The sequence below is a fragment of the Perca fluviatilis genome, chromosome 6 (genome assembly GCF_010015445.1).
Source record: "Perca fluviatilis chromosome 6, GENO_Pfluv_1.0, whole genome shotgun sequence".
NCBI lineage: Eukaryota > Metazoa > Chordata > Actinopteri > Perciformes > Percidae > Perca > Perca fluviatilis.
Genome location: NC_053117.1, coordinates 36,487,024 through 36,508,462, shown reverse-complemented (window position 1 = coordinate 36,508,462; position 21,439 = coordinate 36,487,024). Strand labels below are relative to the sequence as shown.

At 40.7% G+C, this 21,439-nt stretch overlaps 1 protein-coding gene across 1 annotated transcript; it reads left to right on the top strand.

Annotated features, from left to right (window-relative positions):
• Positions 1-6,743: 6,743 nt before the first annotated feature.
• Positions 6,744-14,274, top strand: ela3l (elastase 3 like). The gene is made up of 9 exons (XM_039803672.1): positions 6,744-6,831; positions 8,111-8,374; positions 9,147-9,235; positions 9,835-9,932; positions 10,384-10,512; positions 11,267-11,403; positions 12,032-12,177; positions 13,957-14,109; positions 14,218-14,274. Exons 1-9 carry the CDS (start codon positions 6,753-6,755, stop codon positions 14,233-14,235), a joined length of 1,113 nt encoding a protein of 370 aa, XP_039659606.1. The 5' UTR covers positions 6,744-6,752; the 3' UTR covers positions 14,236-14,274.
• The last annotated feature ends 7,165 nt before the right edge of the window (positions 14,275-21,439 follow it).

Here is a 21,439-nt window from a genome sequence, read left to right as displayed (position 1 = left end):
CTTAAACAAACCCTGATGACAACCTTTGAACCTTTGGGTCCTTTGCTAAGTGAAGGGAGTGATCTCAGGCACGAAACAACAGTACGGCACAGTGTTGACTATGTCGTTAAACCAGTAATAAAAGTGACATGAAAGGCGGTGTCCCTTGCTGCATGATGCCACTGTGCGCATAGTGTGACATAATACATTTGTGTATGATTTCTGAAAGGGTTAACTACCCTTTGACTAACTACCCTGGAGAACTTCCGTTGTGTAATCTAGATGCAGCGTTTTTTTTTTTGGTTGCATTTGTTTTCGGGGATTGTGTGCTTTTCTTTTGCATCGTTTCAGTTTTTTGGGTTGTGTGCTTTTTCTTTTTGCATCGTTTGTGTATTTGCAGCGCGTTTGTGTATTTGGTTGTGTTGTGTGTATTTGCAGCGCTTTTGCTAAATGTGCGCATTTATGAAGGTGTTTTCTTAATTTGCTTGTGTTTTGTCTATTTGTGTGTGTTTCATTAAGTTGCAGTGCGTTTGCCCCTGTCGGACCACCATACATAATTGTATTTAGAGGTTATATCAAAATAGGTTTACATGGTTTAATTTTCAAAAAACACCATATTTTTGTTGTACTGCACATTGCTGCAGCTCCTCTTTTCCCCCTGTGAGACATCGAACTTCTGTTCCATCTTTGTTGGGAGTCGCACATGCGCAGTAGCTAGGTCAGCACTGCTAGCCAGTCAGAAGCAGAGTATGAGGGCGTGCCACGCTAGCAGCTAGGCGAGCATTATAACGTGTGTTACAAAGTGACGCACATTTTTCTCTGAAGTAAAGGCTGGACTACAATAGAGCTGTTTGGAGCAGTTTGTGAACAGTGTTTTCTCTGGAAGATGGTGAGTGCCTTTGGGGTGATTTTTTTCGGGGTCTATGAGCAATAAATCCAAACTCTTACATCCAAGATTGATCCACTTGATGTCCATAATTTATGAATTTTCGGCCGTTTATCTCCGCCGATCGCCGCTAGCTCTGATGCTAACCGTCCATTTTGCTTCCCATGATGCTTTCGCAGAACCTTGTTGATGTCTTGTCGACCAATGGGAGGCTGGTCCGTCACACATTACGCCCAGCGTATGTTGAAGAAATGTAGATATTTTGTCAACTGTATAAGTTAAGTTTATTTTTTCATTGTTTGACTCCCAAGACATATGAGAACTGTTTGAGACAGGAGATTGGCTTAGCTTTGATTGCTTTGTGTGTGACATATCTGTGAGATTAAATTTCTGTTGTATTTATTTATTTGTCTTTATGGTCCCACAACCTTTTTTTTTCATAGAAGTGACCTCACTGCAGCACAAACATTCTATTAGCCCAGTTTGTCCTGAAAAAATGATGTTTATTGATTGACTTTGCACAACTGGGTATTTTGAAATCAGTAGTATTTTGAAATAAATTTTTGAGAGACCGGAAGTCAGTGTAAAGAGCTCAGAACTGGGTGTGATGTGATCCACTTTCTCAGTCTAAGCGATCGGAAAAGGTACTCCTCTTTGGAGGACCAGTGCCGACCCAGTACCGTTGTATTTATCCCAAATACAACAAAGCAAACATCTTTACTTCTGCTTCACGGACTCGAGCTGCAACGTTAAAGTAGTCGAGTCTATGCTGAAGATAAAAGCATTGATGAGTTTTAGTTTAGTGGTATTATTTATTGTTACATACTGTAAACATTGCTGTCTGTAAAATGACCTTTAGATTAGCACTTATTCCATGTAGTCTGTGCACGATTGCTGCTTTTATGTAATCTCTCTATACATTGTCTAGCTTTATACAAGGGTTAGGCTTGCATGTGTCACACGTTAAGCAGGGTTCCTGCACATTTCTGCTGAATGCAATTATGTGAGATGGCTGTTATTATTTAAAATATTACAACGTTCAGCAGCAAAATTCCTATGCCCAAACTGTTGTAATGTCTTTGAGCCAAAAACAACAATATCTTCCGCCATGGGCACATAAACAACGGTAATGAGGATTTTTATTTTTCAAAGACCGCTCAGTGTTAATTGGCCATGCAGTATTCTGTCGGTGATAAGCACTGTTTGCCACTTCCATTACACTGTATGCTTTCCAAAATCCCAAGCAACCCTGCAGGTAGGCCTCTCAGATCTGAAATCGATGTGGTGGTTCCAAAACCAAGTTATTATGAATAACTCTTCATTTATTTGTGTATTGTGTTAAAGAAGAAGAAATATAATTAAAGAGAGAACACTCAAATGTAGAAAAAGCTTAAGAATAAGGAAAACTAAAGTCACAAACAACATACTGTATATACAAACAGAATTAAGAACAGTGGACAAGAAGTAGACTAAATAAGATGTATGTCTCTGATATCTATGAAAATAGAATAAATAAAAAGTTTGGTAGAGGGCTTAGCATTCAAGAAGGCTGCAACAATACATAGAGTTAAGGGTAAAAACAGGAGAGTGAATGCCAAATTCACGTAAATTGATAGTTAATGTCTTCGTCACAGAAAAAGGCAGCAAATGTAATTTGCAGCCAGGGTCAGTCTAGCAACTCTCCGTTGGCTCGTGAGCTGGAAAAACCAAATTCTGGTCAGGCCAATCACATCGTGTATAGAGTCGGTGGGCGGGCTTAACATAAAGACGGCAGAGTTGCGACGGTTCCGCGTGAATTCCCTGCTACTTGAAAACAAAGAAGATGGCTGCTGCTGCTGGCTTGTCAGGCTAGCAGAAAGGATAATTACCGGTGAAAACAGAAACATAAAGTGAAGAACTTGCACATGAGTGTCAAGTCAAATTAGTGGTGGAGGAAGTATTCAGATCCTTTACTTAAGTAAAAGTACTAATACCACACTGTAAAAACAATACTCTGTTACACGTAAAAGTCCTGCATTGAAAATGTTACTTAAGTAAAAGTATGTAAGTATCATTAGGAAAATGTACTTAAAGTATTAAAAGTACTCAATGCAGAAAAATCCTCACATTTTAGAAACTGGAAACGATCCAAACAATTGTGCGTTTAATGGTCTAATCATTTCAGCTGGACTTGTAGGTCTATATATTGTTGGGTAGTTTAATTTATAATAAAACATCATATTTTATAAACTGTGTTTTGTGTGCAAACATCTTAATATGTAAAGTAACTAGTAACTAAAGCTGTCAGATGAATGTAGTGGAGTAAAAAGTACAATATTTCTCATATATAATGTAGCGGAGTAGAAGTAGAAAGTGGCATGAAAAGAAAAGTACTCAAGTAAAGTTCATGTACCTCAAATTTGTACTTAAGTACAGTACTCGAGTAAATGAACTTGGACACATTCCACCGCTGAATCAAATAAATAATACACTGATGCAGTAAGTAGTTCTGAACACACTCGCCTATAGCAGTGTATGCATTGAGACAGGCTGCACCTCCCACTACTCCCCTGCTACTCTCTCCCACTCAATATGAAAGAAATGGAAACCTGGCGAGTACGTACAAGACCTGTGGGAAGACTAGTCGGGTCATAATGCGCTCATTATGATGAGATGGATGATGAGCCAAAAGAATGTTGGGAAGCACAGAATTAAAACTACAGTAAACAAGACATCAAAATGAAGTAAACATATGCGCCAACAATCGGAAAAGCGAAGGCAGGGAAGGCTGCATGTTAACATCAGCAGGAAGGATAATGATAAAAGCAAATCAGCTGCAGACAGCAGATGCTTGGATTTACTTCAGCCGAGCGGCTCAAAACACATTGCCTGTGACAAATAAGGCAGCCACCGTAAAATACAGCCTTATATATTTTAAAGACAAAACGCCTAACAATGTGGACGATACACGCCACCATCCTCCCTGACCACCAACCAATGAGCACCTACATACAGTACATACTTAAGCACACACACATATATAACCACACATTTTATGCATTTGTGTGCAAGTGAAGTGTATATATATATATGTATACTTCACTTGCATATATATATATATATATATATATATATATATATACAGTATATATGCACAAGTGAAGTATCCATGTATGCGCATGTGCAAATGAAGTATATACAGTATGTATGTGTAAGTGAAGTATATTTGTATGCAGAAGTTAAGTATATACATATGCGAATGTGAAGTAAATAAATATTTATATATGCGCAAGTGAAGTATTCATGTATGCCCAAAGGAAGTATAAATGTATGTGCACCTACATACATACTTAAACACACACATACATACTCAAACGTTATGCATACATGTGCAAGTGAAGTGTATATATATATATATATATATATATATATATATATATATATATATGTTCAGTATATATATGCACAAATGAAGTATCCATGTATGAGCAAGTGAAGTATCCATGTATGCGCAACTGACGTATATATGTATGCGCAAGTGAAGTATCCATGTATGCGCAAGTGAAGTATATATATGTATATGCGCAAGTGAAGTATATAGTATATATGTATGCGCAAGTGAAGTATAAATTAATGTGCAAATGAAGTAGAAATGTATGCGCAAGTGAAGTATATACGTATGCGAATGTGAAGTAAATATGTATGTGCAAGTGTTTAGTACCAGTACATATGTATGTGCAAGAGAAGTATGTATGTATGTGCAAGTGTTTAGTTCCAGTATATATGTATAGTAAATATATATTGTTTGCACAAGTAAAGTATATATGTATCTGCAAGTAATGTATTCAATTCTGGCCTAGGCGGCTTCTCATAGGGCTCAAAACTGTTAGATTATTTCCACAAATTAAAAGATCCTGCACACTACAGTATGCGGGGAAATTAGTTAAAAACCACACAGCTGACTGAAGCTAATATAGCAGCGGCCTGCCACATTATTATTTATACATTATATTACAAAATCTTTCTCCTTTGCTCCAAGTGGGGAATGGCAATGGCCAAGCACAATGTTTACAGCCTCAAAGTGATAAAAAGCAGCCATAAAGCTTACAGGTGTCAGTCAGAGTTCAGCTGTTGTTCTGATAGGGAAAACAGGCTGAAGTGTGCCTGTTACAAACCCCTGGGGGGGGGGGAGGTTTGTAACAGGCTCAGCCATGAAACTAGTACGTCTCATCTCAGAACATGACAGGCTGCATCTGACTGCAAACCTGTTTCGGTGGTAAAAAGCCAACTTTGAGATCAGAGGTTATGAACTCAATATTTCAGGGCAGGTTGATATGTTTTGCTGTAAAAAAAATTAATAAAAAAAAAACACAGCAATAACTGAAATCATTTACCAATTCTTTTGTTTTTGTAGTTATAGCAACATAGCACGCACCTCAGTTATCTTGTCTCATCTGGCCACTATTAAATTAATGAAAACATGACGTTTAATCAGAAAGTGGGAGAGGGAGGCATCTTTTTCTGGACGCTGGCCTGTAATACCTTTAACTATGTTTTACAGATTTCATTTTAATTAGCTTTCAATTAATTGCAAATCGTGACTGTAGAGAAGCTTACACACGCATGCATGCGTGCTCGCACGCGCACGCACACATGCACACACACACACACACACACACACACACACACACACACACACACACACACACACACACACACACAAGCCGAGTATGTCTAAGCTTGTTTTGTTGCTGTAGTTGCCTTTCAAGTGTTTTTTTTCCAACCTATCAAGTATTTTCTCCAGTCTGTAAACTATAGATGGGTAGCTGTAACCTAAATTTGAAACACAACTTTAAAAACAACACTGTTGCACTGAAGCTGCAGCTGTCATAAGTTGTATTCTCCGTGAGAGTCTCTTACTAATATCATTTTCAACATCCAAGTTTTGTCTGACCTCCTCGACAGATGCTAAAGCCCAGCAAGATTGAGGATAGATTTTCTAAATGACTCACTTTACAAAGCTTGAATGCCGTTTCTTGTACCAAATGGACACAAAATGTAGCATTTAATTGTTGTCTTTAATGCAACTTAGGTTGGTGTCTAAACAGATAAATTGTCCCATCTAGTGGTGAACTGGGAAACTAAATAATTCATGAACAAAACCTTCCTAGTCTGCCGTCTGAACAAGTCGAATGAAAACATATTTTTTTCATTTCTGAAATGCTTTCTATTACAGCACACCAATGTTTGTTTAAATAGGTCACAGACCAGACATAAAGCCACTCCTAAGCTGATGTCAGCATCTCTCATCAGAAGCACCTTGAGGATTATTACAGACAAGCATTTCCTCTTCAAACACTGACTATTCTTCGCCACATTTTCTACTGACTCCACCTGTTTACTGCACCGTAACGCCTAACCTTTATTGTGCCATGTCATATCACCCAAGCAGCCTTTGAAAGATTTACAATGTCTGCATGCTGAGTCACTTCAGGCCTGCACACTCTGACACTTTCATACCTCAGGAATTGTGTCTGTGTCCTCCAAGTCTCATAACTAACTCAAGTCATTATAACAACCTCATGACACACTGGGTGTTTTAAACGGCACATTTTACTTTACAACAGCAGATTTACTGCATGAAATAATGCCAAGAGTGTTTGAATATGTTGTGATGAGTGATGTGATTGGTCATACCTATGGTCATGCAATATGTCTAACACTCCTGGCACTGCACAATTCACTGCAGAACTGTGCACGTTGTAAGATTGCGGTGTAGCTGTCGATATTTTCTGCACCAGTGACGCCATCTGTTCCTCATTGCCCTGGTTATTTATCATAGTAATGCCTCTTAGTTTGAGTTTTTGTTTGACATTTCGGAGAAAACAGGCCAGTACCAGTGATCCAGATGTTGGCTTCACATGCTGTTATGCAAGAGTTTAATTCCAGGTTTCAGGGAAGAGACTTTGTCGTGGACAGGAGCAAAGGTGAGTTCAAAAACAGACCACGATGTGCACGTTGTCTGGTATGTGTCTCCAGCATTTACAGACTTACAGTACACATACTATGCACATGTGAGCTTGGGCCGTGCAATTAATCGAATTTTAATCGCGATTACGATTTTGGCTCCTAGCGGTCACAAGAACGGGGTAATCGAGAAAAGGGATTATTTTGCACATTACGTTTTTACAAATAAACTCTTATTTTGTCATTCTGGATGGGGGATAAAAGTTCAAACGGGAAAAGGATTACGGGAAATGTCACAGTTGAATTTGTTTTTACTGATAATTTGTTTAACTGTTTCACTGATTTTTTAAATTCAATAATTGCAACATCTTTCCAAAAGTCAATGAGTAATCTGTTTATTTTGTTTATTAAAAAGATCCCCATTAGCTGATGCCGTATAGCAGTCAGCTACTCCACACTAACACACAATACATACACATTACATCACAGACAACCCATTACAAGAATAACTGTAAAATCACATCAATGTCGATACACTTATCACGCCCTACATGCACATGCAGGTGTACACCCGCAAACAAAAACGCACGTACATTTCCCTTAAAAAAAGAGAGCGCAAACTAACAGTCTCACTCAGGAACTATTACATTATAAACATCTTTTTTTGGGGGGTGGCAGGATCTCAGTCCGTAGGGAGTTGGGTTGGAAACCGGAGGGTCGCTGGTTTAAGTCTCCATGTGGACCGAAATATAGAGTGTGGACTGGTAGCTGGCCGGACATCAACTCCCCCCCACCCCCCTCTCAAGGTGCCTGTTCAGCAGTCGCAGCCCACTCACTCTGACATCTCTCCATTAGTGCATGTATAGGACCTGGCATGTGTGTGTATTTCAGGCCTCTGTGTAGTGTGTAATAACAACAGAGTGTAAATTATAATTTCTCCATTGGGGATCAATAAAGATATTGGTCCAAAAGAATCGTGAGTGTGATTTTTACAATAATCGAGCAGCCCTATTGTGAGCCCTCAGGAATACACATATCCTTTGCATTGTAGGTAAAGAGAAGTACTTCCACTCTTGTTATGGGTACGAGAGTACAAAGTCACATGTTCCTGCAGGGCCCGTTCCTGCCTGTTTTTAATCGTTTTTAACTGCTCTTTTAAATTTTTTTTTTTTTTACTGTTCTTTAATGTTTTATGTAAAGCACTTTGAATTGCCCTGTTGCTGAAAATGTGCTATACAAATAAAGCTGCCTTGCCTTGCCTTTCCTTGCCTTTGCATATTAACGAAGCATGCGCTGTAGCTCCACATGAAGGTCATGGGAAATGTTCCAGAAAACACACCTGTGTGTCTCATCGGCCACCCAGATGCTCTGACCCTCATTGCCATTGGTCCATCTGCATCCCCGAAGGCCATGACAAACCAATAGGAGTGTGTGTTGCCACATTCAGAGCGGGTGTTGCCTGTGGTGGAAAGTTTAAAAGAGAGTGTGTGCCCTGCTGTCCCTCAGCAGAAGAATCAATCAACATGATCCCCATTGTGCTGGCCTCAGTGCTCATTGCTAGCGGTAAGAACATCTGGCATTCTTTAATTCTGTATGTAACTGTTTATGCGAGTTGGTGTGCGTGGGTGTGCATCGCTGCATATTACCACACAAGAAGCTAGTACTGTGTAACTCTTTATTGAAAAGAAAAATGATGCAGTTTGAGTTGAAAAAGGAGGTTGCGCTTCAACAATGGAGATTCTCTGTGTGCTATACCCCAAATCCAATAGGCATGCTTAAAAAGTGAAGAAAGTGTAGCACATCTCAAGTTCCCAAGTAAAGGAGGACAAAATCAATCAATCAATCAAGCTTTATTCGTACAGCACCTTTCAAACATGACACAAATGCAATTCAAAGTGCTTGGAAAACACCAAACAAGAAAAAGGAATAATAGATTTGAAAAAAAAATTGATTTAGAGACTAATGCACACCAAGACAAATAAAAAAAATAAAAAAAATAAATAAATATATATATATATATATATATATATATATATATATATATATATATATATATATATATATATATATATATAGTATTCGTCTTAGAAATTATAAGATGTTAAAACATGTATAAACACTAAAACTATAAAATTATAAAATTATAATAAAATTTTGAATTCTGTCATTTCACTTGTTTAATTAGGCTCACATCACAATAAATGATAAATGACGCGTTTTGGCAAAAAGCTTTTTTCAGAGCGTTGATGCAGTTTATTGCCAGATGGAAGAATCAAATGTCATTGTTTTCCAATCTCATGTCCATCACACTCATGTCTTTGTCGTCCTGGTCCAGCCCTTGGGTGCGGCACCCCACCCATCGAGCCCCTGACTGCCCGCGTGGTCAACGGAGTAGATGCCAAGCCCCACAGCTGGCCCTGGCAGGTATGCTAATACGCTCACATCTGTCAATGTTTTTATCTTTACCGGCAAACCCAATGGGTCCTGCATCTGCTTATTACATCCCCAGACCCAGTTATTGAGAATTCTGCAATTAAGTGGTTGCTATTTAATTAAGTCAGCAAACTATTAGGGGTGTAAATCACAAGTTGTATCACAATTCAATTTTGCATTGATTCTTTGGATAACAATTTGAAATTTGCTGATGCTTTAAAGTCTGTCACGATACAATTTTGATTTATTTCAGGGGCCTGCAATCGATATGAGAAGATATCATATGCCTATTTAACACAATCAATTACATTTATATCAACTAAAAAAAAGCAACTAAAATATGATTTGACAGTTTTATTACTGAGCTCTTCCAGGCATTTATATTTAAAAACAAATATTTTTCATGAAAAAGAATAAATATGAAGGAATCTAAAATAAAGGGGCATTTCACAGATGATATGTATCGATACCTTCACTTTGCATCGATAATATTGGATCGTGGATCATTGTAATGATATATGCCCCCCATCTATAACATCTGCAACCTGCCTCTATACTGCATCTTTTATGTTATCCTTTTTCGTCTCCAGATCTCTCTACAGTATGAGAAGAATGGTGAGTGGAGGCACACTTGTGGGGGATCTCTGATTGCTGCCAACTGGGTCATGACTGCTGCTCACTGCATCAAGTACGAACCCAGGAAAGACACAAACACAACAACCAATGCCCACCACTACAAGAACTGTACTTATTCTGCAACATACTACGTTCCTAATTCTGCACCCTTAACCCTAACCCTAATAGACATTTTTTTTCCCATTTCTTTATTAAGAATACAGACATACCCCCAGTGTATTGCAAGCCTGGTGACCCACCTGGCCTAAGTTGCCCCCCACCAGACCTAGGCCAATGGGAATTATTTTATTAATGTATTTTTAAGATGTTTTTATAAAGACATTCTAAAAAAGTTCACTTATCTGGACCCCAGCCCGGTTTCAATCCTCTATATCATCTCGCCACATCAACTAATTGTCAATTTGAGCTCATCACAGCTCATCAATTGTGCATTAAATCTTCTGTCAGGGTTAGCATGGACCTCAACAGTCTTTTTTTCCCCCCCACCCTCCTCTACCCCCCAGCTCCAAGTTCTCCTACAGGGTGTTTGTGGGCAAAAACAACTTGGTGGAGGAAGAGGCTGGCTCCAAGGCCATCCTGCCTGCGAAGATTATTGTCCATGAGAGATGGAATCCGATCTTTGTGGCCTTCGGGTAAGACTAGCAGAGAGACATACAGTAGCCTATACACCGTATCATAATCTCATCTGTTCTGTGTCAAGGTGGAAAAAGTTAGCCTGGTTGACACCAGACCCTTCTCAGTTGTAACTGAGAGTGGGTCTGGGCAAGGTTCATTCACAGCCCATTTCCAAAGGGGCGTCACCAACAGACACCTCTCAAATGCTTCTGGGCGCAATTGGATAGTCCTTCCACCGATCAGACCAACGATCCAGGTGATGTAGCGGCGACAGCGGCATCAACGGGTTGCTGCCGTCGCTGCGCTATCGTCATCGTCACGGTTGTGATTGGTGCCTCGATTTGGAAAAATTGGGAATGGGCTTGAACGGGCTCTTGGCCAGACAAATCTCAAATTTGCCGGACGTTCGTCAGGGTTTTCCCAGGCTAGGAAAAAGTGGGCTGAGGCTCAAAATTCCATCTATTCACTTCGGTCCAGCACAGTTTTAACAAGAAGTTCTCCATCTTCATGCATCTCATATTTCAATAAAAAAAAAAAGTATAAGACAACATGAATAAGAGTGGACCTCTTTGACCATATTAGTGTACTCAAGTATGCAGCTAGACTTTTTCCACAATGGGGAATTATAGAGATGGATGATAAGCCATTGAGTGGATTCATTTGTATATATACATATATACGTACATGATAACCCTTTTTGGCTCTGGACGAAGATTGTAAATTTCCCGTCAGTATGCCACCTCCCTCAGTCATTTTCTGTCTTTCTTGCAGAAATGATATCGCCCTGATCAAGCTGTCAGAGCCTGTGACTTTGAGCGACCATGTGCAGCTGGCATGTATCCCTGCTGCTGGCACTGTGCTGTCCAACCTCTACCCTTGCTACATCACCGGCTGGGGCAGGCTGTCCAGTAAGTCACTCTGGGTGGAGGGCTGAGCTGTGTTTGACATTGTTTTTTTTCTTTAGTTTAGCATCTCTTAAATGTCTTAAAAGCAGTTGAAAAGCTAGATTTGAAAGTAGCGTGCTCTGGTTTATTGGCATTTCTTTAAACCAATCACCTGGGCAGCTCTATGGGCCGAAAGCAATAACGATGCCTCTGCAAAATAGCCGCAGGAAGGGACTTGTTTTGGTGGAACGTGCTCGCTCAAAAGTTGTTTTAGTCGGAGTTTAGAATGCCAACACAAAGAAAGAGAAAGGTGAGGGACATCCGGCCAAAACTGAGGGACAACCAGCGGATCTTCCGGCGGCACCGGAGCAATCCCATAAACAAACTGTGGTCAATAAAGCCTATGTTTAGATTTATAATCAGCTGTGAGAGTGTGCATGATCGGGGTTTTAACTAGGGAAACCTCTAAAGTTGGAAAGAAAATCATAAGCATGAGATTTGGGCTGAAACTTTTTCTGGGGGAGGATAAGTCCTAAATTGAAAATTTGGATTGAACTGTGCATGTTGGCGCTTGGGGAAATGCTGTAAGGCAGATTTGACAGAGACTTAGTGTATGGGGATGATGGTAATAGAGTCTGCTTGTGTGTTTTAGCCGGAGGTCCCATAGCTGATAAGCTGCAGCAGGCCTTGATGCCTGTGGCCGACCATGCCACCTGCTCCCAGTCTGACTGGTGGGGTGTTGCTCTCAGGACCACCATGGTGTGCGCCGGTGGGGATGGAATCGTGGCTGGATGCAACGTAAGTTTGAACTCTCTGTGTGTTTGTATGTGCATGAGGAGAGAGAACATAGTTTTCACTTGTGTGTTTTCACCTATTTCTATTTTGTTCTAGAAAAAAACAACATTGTAAAGCTTGTTGATCCTGCTTTGGTAGTACCGTACTTAATTATGTCAGTGTGAAGAAAATTTGAATTTGTATGCATTGAGTGTGTTCAAAGTGTGTTCTTCTTTGTCATTAAAGGAGAATTCCGGTCGATTTCAACACGTAGCTCTGTTGTTTTTAAATTTGGAGTGCTGTCAGTAGCGAGAAAAACGAAAACAATCGGTGTTGCCTACACCGTGTTATCCTCCTGCTACAGTTTGCACCCAGGAGGCTGAAACAGGGTAAGTTTTAAACGTGCTTTTAGCCTCTTAACATGTTCGAAATGTCATTACAAGCGCCTACCCATGTGAAGTGATTCCTTCGGAGCGAATACAGTGAATGCAGAAGATGTGAAAGAAATGCATAAAAGTTGTGCTAATTCAGCTTTGTTTAGTTCCGGTGTTGAGATGGCAAGATGAGTGCTTGGGTCCATCTACAAACTACAACACCGAAAAGAGATACAAAAATATTTTCAAAAATAGGCGACAAGTTATAATTGAGGTAAGTTTGGAGACACTACCTTATTTAATCATTAAATTAATAAATATTTTTGTTGTATCTCTTTTCGGTGTTGTAGTTTGTAGACAGTCCCTAAGTTTTGCCATCTCAACACAGGAACTAAACAAGGCTGAATTAGCACATTTATGCATTTATTTCACATCTACTGCAGTCAGATTCACTGTGTTCACTCGGAAGGAATCACTTCACATGGGTAGGCACTTGTAATGACATTTCGAACATGTTAAGAGGCTACAAGCATGTTTAAAACTTGCCCTGTTTCAGCCTCCTGGGTGCAAACTGTAGCAGGAGGATAACACGGTGTAGGCAACACCGATTGTTTTCGTTTTTCTCGCTACTGACAGCACTCCAAATTTACAAGCAACAGAGCTACGTGTTGAAATCGACCGGAATTCTCCTTTAAGGTTCAAGGTTCTTTATTTGTCACATTGTGCACAACAATAACAGAAGTAGTCGTTGGCAGTGAAAATCTTTGGCCTCAGGCAACTCCAACAATGCACATTATATAACTTAAAAAAACACAAAACACAAGTAAAAGCTAAGACAACTGACTCTAAGACAAAATAATAAATAAAATAGTTAAAGCTAAGATATAAGGATAAAATATAACAAATAAAATATTAATAAAGTAATCGTGTAGACAGTATTGCAATGAATAAGACTGGATGTAACAAGGAATGTTGTAACAATTTCATGCTTAATAAAGTAAAGTGCATAAAGATAAAGTGACGGTTTAGAGGTATAGTAACATGAGGTAAAGTGACAAGTGATGAGCTCAGAGCTCCAGAGTAGAACCTGGTAGAACGTGCGCCCACATACATGTCCTCTCTGCAGCGGCCGTGGGTTCAGCTCCGACCTGCAGCCCTTTGCTGCATGCGATTCCCCCTCTCTCTCCCGTGTGCCAACAAATTAATCTTAAAAAAAAAGTCTTACGGCATTACATTACACTCCTGTGTTGTCGAGCTGCCAAGGAACATGACAAATGTTCCTTCAGTCCCACTTATACTGGGTGAAACAATGATTCTGATTCTGATTGTCACAGTTGGGCCTTGCCAGTCTCCGAGTGGCTCCACCAAATGAATAAAACATCCCCTCCTCTCTCTCTCTCTTTCTCCTTCTCTCTCTCTGTGTGTCCAGGGCGACTCTGGTGGCCCTCTAAACTGTAAGAACACCGAGGGTACCTGGGAGGTCCATGGCATTGCCAGCTTCGTCTCTGGCCTTGGCTGCAACTATGAGAAGAAACCCACTGTCTTCACCAGAGTCTCCGCTTTCAACGACTGGATCGACGAGGTGAGGGAGAAACACAAGCACATTTGAACTCTGTTGCGCAGAAGCACCTCCAGTTGAAGTAAATGCTGTTTTTTTTTATAGCTAATGACTAATTCTTTGTGTTTTCAGGTTATGATGAGCAACTAAAGACAATGAATCAATGAATCAATAAAAAGGCAAGCTGCATTTGTCTTGTGTGTGTGTGTGTTTGGATACCCACCAGATTTAGCAGACTCTCGCATCTGATAAACTCACATCCAGATGACTAGTGAATGAATCCTACACTTTATTAAGCCACATTAACTGGCTCTGTGCCTTCCTATGAGTCCGGATGAAAATGGAAACAATGTCAACAAGTGTCCAGCAGGTGTCATCATACACTCGTGATAGGAAATTGGTTGCGACAGCTTTTCTGAGCACAGATACTGTGCAGAATGACCAATGTTTCTGGCTGCAAAAACAGCACCAACAGACAGACGTGATACACAGCAAACAGCTCACAGAACATAAAGCAGGTGATTCAGACAACGTAGTCCATCTCCAACATGTCAAATAGCACCAAGCTGCATATCGGACGATTAGAGTCAACGGTGTCTAAAATAGACCCTTTATATGAAATATGAATTTAATAGCCCAGCTTGAAACTGACCTGGTTTGTCCCCGTGCCCTCTCAACAGGAGGGCTTTATGAAAACCATAATACCAGGGAGTCTATCTTTCCTCATGATAATAGCGCTCTGAAAATGAAGAAGGCCTAGAATGGTAAAATTGAGATTAACACTTCTGTCATTCCCCATTACCCAGCCCCCACTAGTATGAGAGAGGGGGGTGGTGGGGGGGATTAAGAAAGAAAAGAAATTACCTCTCACTTTTTTTTTTTTTATCTTACGCGCTTTTCTCTGTCACATTTGCAAGATTGTCACGACGCCAAACACACCCGGAGGTTTTGACAGAGAAATGAAGGTGTTTGAGGGTCTTCATTGACATGAGAGGCAGTGATCAGACATGACACGTCCTGCAAGAGCAAGTAATGTGTGTGTGTGTGTGTGTGTGTGTGTGTGTGTGTGTGTGTGTGTGTGTGTGTGTGTGTGTGTGTGTGTGTGTGTGTGTGTGTGTGTGTGTGTGTGTGTCTGTATATTACTACGAGCAGACAGAGGGAGACACAGGAAGTGTTGCTGTGTGTCTGTGATTCCCCCGGCTATATTTGAGTGCATTTCTCTGATACGATGAATCACTCTTCTGAAGCAGCTTTCTCCGGAGTATCAGCCTGTGATCAGTGATAACTATCCAATCTGAGCTTTCGTGAAGGCTATGGATGCCACTCCCTGGATAATTCAGTCTGATTTGGATGAATAAATGGAGGTGGCCCCAGATATTGCCTGTCTACATTTGAAGTGCATCCATAAAAAGAAGCCAAGCACTTTGTTTTTGTTTGTATTACAGTGCACAGTACCAATGATGTTACCCTGCATCAATATAAAGGGATTCAATACTGCGTGCGTTTAGTATTCTTTAAAATGTTAGGTTAAAAAAATTAGGTTAAAAATGTAATTAAAACTTGTGTTGTACCTGACTAAGTCATGGCACATTGGGGCTGAAATTATCACACTGACTGATAATGTAATAACTAAAAAGAATGCAATAACTGAAGTTATTACACTATAATCACTGGTATTAATAAAGATTTCACAGACAGGCAATCTGCTGTGATCCAGTATTTCTGGATTGATTACGTTTTTGGCTCATTTAGAGCTGCATTTAATTACTTTTTATCACACTACTGCATCATCTGGCAGTTATTACATTGTCAGTCTCATTCGTATTTAATTTAAACACTGTACTTCTTGAAATGTTGCTAATATGTGCACCAGTACAGCACTTTGACTAAACTGCTGCTCTCTGGATCTGTTTTTCCTGCAAAACTTTTTTTTTCTGAAGCCAGTGGTGAGGATGAAAATGAGGCCTCAAAAGAATGCTTTGTCTCTGCCTGAACTTTGTAGGTCAGGGTGCTCCACTTCGACACACACACACAGACACACACACACACACACACACACACACAAACAAAGAGAGGGAGACAGAGAGAGCTGAGCAAAATTCCCCAGGGACACCCTGTCGTGCTGAACAGCAATGAGGGAAAGAGGAGGCAACAAGTTTAAAGTTTGTGCAGCTGCTATTCAGCTTCATGCAACTTCTTGGGAAGAAGAATGCGTTTGTAGTTCACTGCAACTCCACCTGTGTTCAGGCCAAGATACCCATGATGCTGTGTAGTTTTGAAATGGGTGGTTTTCTGCACAATAATTTCACAATTCGCCATATATATCTCCAAAGATCAAAGAAAGAAGCAGATGATTGTAAGCATAGGTGCGTCTCTCTTTTTTCTTTTCTTTCTTTCTTCTTTCTTTTCATTCTTCCTCTGTTTGTTGCAACGGGCTTTTGTATAGGCTACAACAGTGTTGACCGTGGGATCTTCAGAGGTGTCAGAGGAAAAGCCCTTGATGGGATGTTCCAAGAGTGTCTTTGTATAAATAGCTCAGTTGTAACTATAGATGGACTCAGAGAGAGAGAGAGGGAGAGACAGAGAGAGAGAGAGAGAGAGAGGGAGAGCAAGAGAGGGAGAGAGAAAGAGGGAGAGGGGGTTGGGGGGAGAGAGAGGGAGGGGGAAGGGGAGGGGTAGGGAGGAGGGGATGACGAGCAGCCACACTGACAGCAGCATCTCCGCTCTGTCGCCCTGCGCCTGTCAGCAGTCACAGGGAACCGGCCGGGACTCCTCCAGCTTAACTTCATTAATAGTCCGGTGCTGACTGCCCACAGTGTGTGTGTGTGCGCGCGCGCGCGCACTGCCAAGCCACATTGCCAAACGGTCGGGCACATTCTCGTGACCTACTTACTTCAATGCAAAAGTTTCCCGCCTCACAAACAATTTGCTCAAGATCGGTGTTCATTTTTGAACGCGTTTTGGAGCTGAAGCGCGCGCGGAGCCGAGGACCCAAAAGTAGCCTGCAAAGGCGTGGACAGCGGACACACAGGGGACACAGGGGACAACTACTCTAGGTAGGCTGGTGCGTGAAATGTTTATGTGCTTGAAGTGATGCTGCAAACAAACAGCAAGCAACGTGTTGCAATATAAACAAATTGCATGTTGGGAGTTTTCCTCACCTTATCTAAAGTCAAGTATTTTGCAAAATATCTTTTTGAAAATGACATTATTGCATGTTTTCTATTATATATATATAGACATCACATTTTTATCAATTGTCTTTGTTATAAAGACAATTTAAAAAGTCTTTAGTGCTTTTCAGAATTGTTTGTAATAAAGCTTACAACTATTTTGTAAAATGTCCATAAAGTAGGCTAACAGATCCCTAGCGTTCCCCTTTAAGGACAACCAATGACTAAATGTCTGATATAAATCACCAACTATTTGGCTCTGCTCAATTATGTTATTATTAGTGTCAGCTCTACACATCATAGTGAAGTTGTTGGCCATGGAGCTTGTGTTCTCGGGGAGGAAGGGAGGCTGTTCAGTCACATGAGACAGGAGGTCACTCATTCTGAGAGTCCACTGTAAGGTGATGCATTATGCACAAGCCAGTTTTCCATGTGGTCACTGCATGCACAAGTCCACAGAATGTGGTTGTATCTCTGCATGCAGATCCCACTTGGTTGCTCATGTAGCACGCATTCTGTGGTGTATATTTGCATCTTTGCTCTCCCTTTTTTTTTAATTTTGCGCTGTTTACTCTCTCACATTTGCAAGAATTTCACAAAGACACACACCCTAACAGGTTTTGACAGAGTAAAATGGAGGTGCGTGAGTGTCTTTATTAACATGAAAGGCAGTGATCAGACATGACACGTCCTGCAAGAGCAAGGAATAAACACACACACACACACACACACACTTTGGTGCATATTTGCATGCATTTACATTAGATTATTTGCACAAAAAGCCTTTATGTCGGTCAATGGCACCATTCACAAACACAAGCACAAGTATTTTGCTGTTGCATGACACCAGTATCCACCAAACGAGTAACCAGTTCCTGCTATGGCCACAGAGCCATTACACAACAGACTGTTATCTGTGCAATAAGTGCGTGTGTTTATTTGTGTGCGGGGTGTCAATTAAGTGCTCTTCTGACCTTTGAATCCGTCACACACTTTTAATCACTCAAGCTTCAGGAAAGTCAACTGACTTACTGACACATTATTTTACCAATGCTGTGTTGCGTGATTGGGCCTCTTCAAATTTGTCAGAATCCACACGCGCAAAGGAAAACCATCCTCTTTGCATAATATTGCTTATCTCCAGTGTTGTCACCAGCTGAAACAGGGCTATCTTGTATTCAGTGGAAATGTATTTATCTTGCAAATTAGAACAGATTATCTTTGTAATTATTAAAACATGAACCACGATCACCTACTTTGGGAAGTATGGGTTATGGAAATGTAATATAATTGGTGATAATGAACAAACCGGTGCGACTGCTGTGTGTTTTCTTGTTACATGCACCACTGATTCTTTGAAATCAATGTGTGTATATGCAAAACAGCCCAATGTTCCAATATATTGCTGACACTTTTTTCTCTCTCTAACACACACACACACACAGACACACACACACATGCAGACTCCTCCCTGTCATCTAATAGCCTTCACATTCCTCACTTTTGCTCTAATTGAAATCGAAAACTGGATGTGTCACCTGACTTCTGCGGAAAAACAGTTCCTCGTGATGTTTTTGGAAATCTTTTGCAAAACCAGTTAGGGCGGTTTTATTGACAGTAATCCCAGTTAGAGAATATGAGGGTTCATTCCCTGCCACCACCAGCCTGAGAGGAATCCATCTGGTACAAAATAGAAAGCAACTTCATGCATTGGAGAGCAGATCAAATGCATCACTGCCTACTACTCTGATTGAAGCTATCCGTCTTTATTTGGCTTGGTCATAAAACGCCTATAAAGGGAAGGATAACTTTGAAATGAGTTCTCAAAAGCAAGCTTGGACTGTTGCAGTATTGCCCTCAGTTGGAGAGAGGAGGAAATGTGTTGTCTCATTAGAAATGCATTAGAGGGAAGGGAGAAGCGAGGAGATGAGCTCGAGTTTTCATCTGTTAAACTTTGAGAGGGGAAATATTCACACCCTCCAACTAGTGCTTGAACTGACTTCTCCTCCTCTCTGTCAGTCTCTATCACACACATACACACGCCAGTACACCTCACTGACCCATTCAATATCAGCCCCAAAACTGGCAATTCTATTCCCACACGTTCCTCCTGACAAACACATTAATGCTGAAGCTCATTCAAAAATAATTCAGCGAGAAAAAGTGCTTCCTGGCACCTTCTTTATCAGTTTAATACCTTCATCGCTCTCTGCCTGTGAAAAAGGAAACAAGACTAAAAAAGGATGTTTCAACACAGCTCTGTAGCCGAAAGGCACTTTCTTCTCCTGTAATACTCTCCTATGATTCGCAGATTATTATACATAACAAAGTCCCTACAATGATTTTTTCTCTGACACTTTTCTTGTACATTGCAGAGAAAATATGATTACTCTCCATTGTGTAGCTTTATTAGAAACCCTTGTAATGCTCTTAATGCCTCTCAAAAAACTTCTTAAGAATATAAAAACCTCATGCAGATACTGGAAAAGGCCTGCAACTATTATTTTCATTGTCGATTAGTTGTTTGGCTTATAAAATGTCAGAAAATGGGGAAAAATGTTGATTAGTTTTTCCCAAAGTCCAAGCTGTCTTCCTCAAATGTCTTGGTTTTGTCCACAACTCAAAGGTATTCAGTTTACTGTCACAGAGGAGAGAAGAAACTGGAAAATATTCACATGTAAGAAGCTGGAAACTTAATTTTGATTTGTTTTTCATAAAAAGGGACTCACACCGATTAATCGATTATCAACATAGTTGCCAATTATTTAATGAGTCAACACATTCTCATGAACGAGTTTGTATGCTGTTGTATGAAAAGTATCTACAAAATGAAGGGTCATGTAATGACCGATCACATGAGTTTAGCAGCCTTTACAGTTCAACTTAGCCGACAAAAGGTTACTATGGCTATGTTACAGAGCACTGTGAGGTGGCCGTTTTTTCAGAGGCTGTTACAGTTGAGTTTAGCTGGCAAAAACTGATAAAGTTAGGCACCAAAACACAGGCGCACAAACACGTTTCCTGGGTGAAAGTCTTGTATTGAATGCCCTGTGTTTCAAGACCCACCCGCCCCGACCTCCTCCGATAATTCTTTGCAGCTTTATACTGGACATACGTAGGTTGTTCAAGATGTAGCTATCTAGGGATAAAGTAATCTTTTCTGAGCTGACCTTACTAGTGGACTCAGCAGGCCTATGTGACAGGCAGGTTAACTATGGCCAAGTATGCCAATGTGTGTGTGTGTGTGTGTGTGTGTGTGTGTGTGTGTGTGTGTGTGTGTGTGTGTGTGTGTGTGTGTGTGTGTGTGTGTGTGTGTGTGTGTGTGTGTGCGCGCACTGGTAAAATAAGCTCATGTGATGCATTTTCTGTCTTTACAGGGAGAATCTGTAGAGTGGAAGTGACTAACGTGGCACCAGTTGCAGACCTCAGACCCACCTCTGAGGTGTGATGTGATGCATCACAATAATAATAATAATGACACTGGAGGCTGCAGTCCAGTCCAGCACCATGGAGCATGATCTGAGGATGGGCATGTCTGTGTGGGCCATTATGGCCATCGCTTGTAACTCTGCGGTGGGCGTCCTCATCCTCATCCTGTTCGTCATCCTCTACAAGGCCTGCAAAGTGCCATCACACCAAGACAAAGTGCCAGTTTTCACAGCAATGCCGGAGAAGAAGAAGGCTAAACAGAAGTACCTGCTGACTGCAGCCTGATCGTCAGAGCCACACAGAATCTGCTGGTGCAGAATTCAACGGAATTGTCTGCAGAATTTCCGCAGATTTTCCCGCAGATTTTAAACAATTTAAAAAACAATTCATTCTGGATCACTGCTGAAAACAAAAACCACTCCGCAGATTCCGCTTGGGTCTGCTGATCATATAGGACACGGACTTGAGATGTAGACATAATTCAAATGTTTCCATCTAGAGTCCACAAATTGAGCTACAGAGTGTTAGAGGACAAGCTGGACTCTGAAGCGATATTCTATATTTCATTTCTTCCACAATTCCTTCATTATTTTCACTCAGTAACTCCTGTTGTCTTACGTGAACATGCATGTTCACATTTCTCCACCATCAGCCCCTCATCTACGCCATGCAGTGGAGCTTAAAGTGAGCTATAGCTGCATTAAGACTTGTGGCAACGCCAACAACCACAACAACAACAACAAGTGGGCCCA

Excerpts from the sequence above, each read along its gene's own strand:
- ela3l (XM_039803672.1), top strand. The coding sequence starts at position 6,753 with ATGTTGGCTTCACATGCTGTTATGCAAGAGTTTAATTCCAGGTTTCAG. Across the intron at positions 6,832-8,110 it reads TGTCGTGGACAGGAGCAAAG|CTCCACATGAAGGTCATGGG; the intron begins GTGAGTTCAAAA and ends CATGCGCTGTAG. Across the intron at positions 8,375-9,146 it reads CTCAGTGCTCATTGCTAGCG|CCCTTGGGTGCGGCACCCCA; the intron begins GTAAGAACATCT and ends GTCCTGGTCCAG.